General features: G+C 48.0%; 1 protein-coding gene across 1 annotated transcript; it reads right to left on the reverse strand.

Moving 5' to 3' along the window:
* Positions 1–120: 120 nt before the first annotated feature.
* C922_04228 (hypothetical protein) lies at positions 121–423 on the reverse strand (the record flags this gene model as incomplete). Its single annotated transcript, XM_008819813.1, has 1 exon — positions 121–423. One exon carries the CDS (start codon positions 421–423, stop codon positions 121–123), a length of 303 nt encoding a protein of 100 aa, XP_008818035.1.
* Between the last annotated feature and the right edge of the window lie 437 nt (positions 424–860).

An 860-nucleotide genomic window follows, 5' to 3' on the forward strand; every position in this document is an offset into this window, starting at 1 on the left:
CCCCCCTTTCCGGTTGTCTTATCCAGTCTTTATGTCCTTGTCATTAACCCCAAATACGATAACTCACCCTTGTTTCCGCTAGCCTCCGATTTGGCCCCTCTGTCTGTTTGTGATTTTTTATTAGGAATCGGTCCATGCGGGGGAGTCAGAGCACATACGTCTATTCTGCTGGTTCTTGGCGTGTTCTCCTTTGGTCCTGTCGTTTCTTTGTTGGGTCCCTAAGACGTACCCACCGGAGGGGCTGGTCTCTTCTGAGGGATGATATAGACAGTAATTCTCCTTCTCCTCTTTGTCGCCCCTTTTTCCATGTGGACTGCTGATTTTGTTTCTATCCTTCCTTCCCTTTCTAGAATCCTGTCTCCTATTCCTTCTTCCAAACTCTCTTTCAGTTTTCAATCTCAGGTTTTTGCTTCGGATGCTCATTACCCCGACGGCTTCGGGTTCTCAATCTTTCATTACCTTCCTCTTAACTCAGGTCAGACTCCTACGACCTCTTGTTTCTGCTGGGGGTTCACTACGTCCCGTGCCATGCCGCTCGCTCATTTGTGACTTCTTCTGCTCTTGATTCTTTGGGAGGATTGGGGTCTCTCTCTCCCCCTTAAGTATCATTGTCCCCTCATTATTTCGCGCGTCAACGAACTTATTGTCTCCAGTCTGTGGCTGTTGGAAGTGCTCATCTTACATGGAGGGACTCAGCGATTTACTTGTTTCTCTTCCTCTCCTTCTTGTTTTGTCTTGGCTATTTTTCGTCCTCCTTTGGTTATAAATGCATCGGCTCCATCTCCCCCCCTCGGAGGTCTGGTGAGTTCTCAGTTTCCCTTTTTGCAGGCTCCTACTCTTTCGTCTAGACAATCCTCTCG

The sequence above is a fragment of the Plasmodium inui genome, assembly GCF_000524495.1.
Source record: "Plasmodium inui San Antonio 1 unplaced genomic scaffold supercont1.20, whole genome shotgun sequence".
Lineage (NCBI taxonomy): Eukaryota > Apicomplexa > Aconoidasida > Haemosporida > Plasmodiidae > Plasmodium > Plasmodium inui.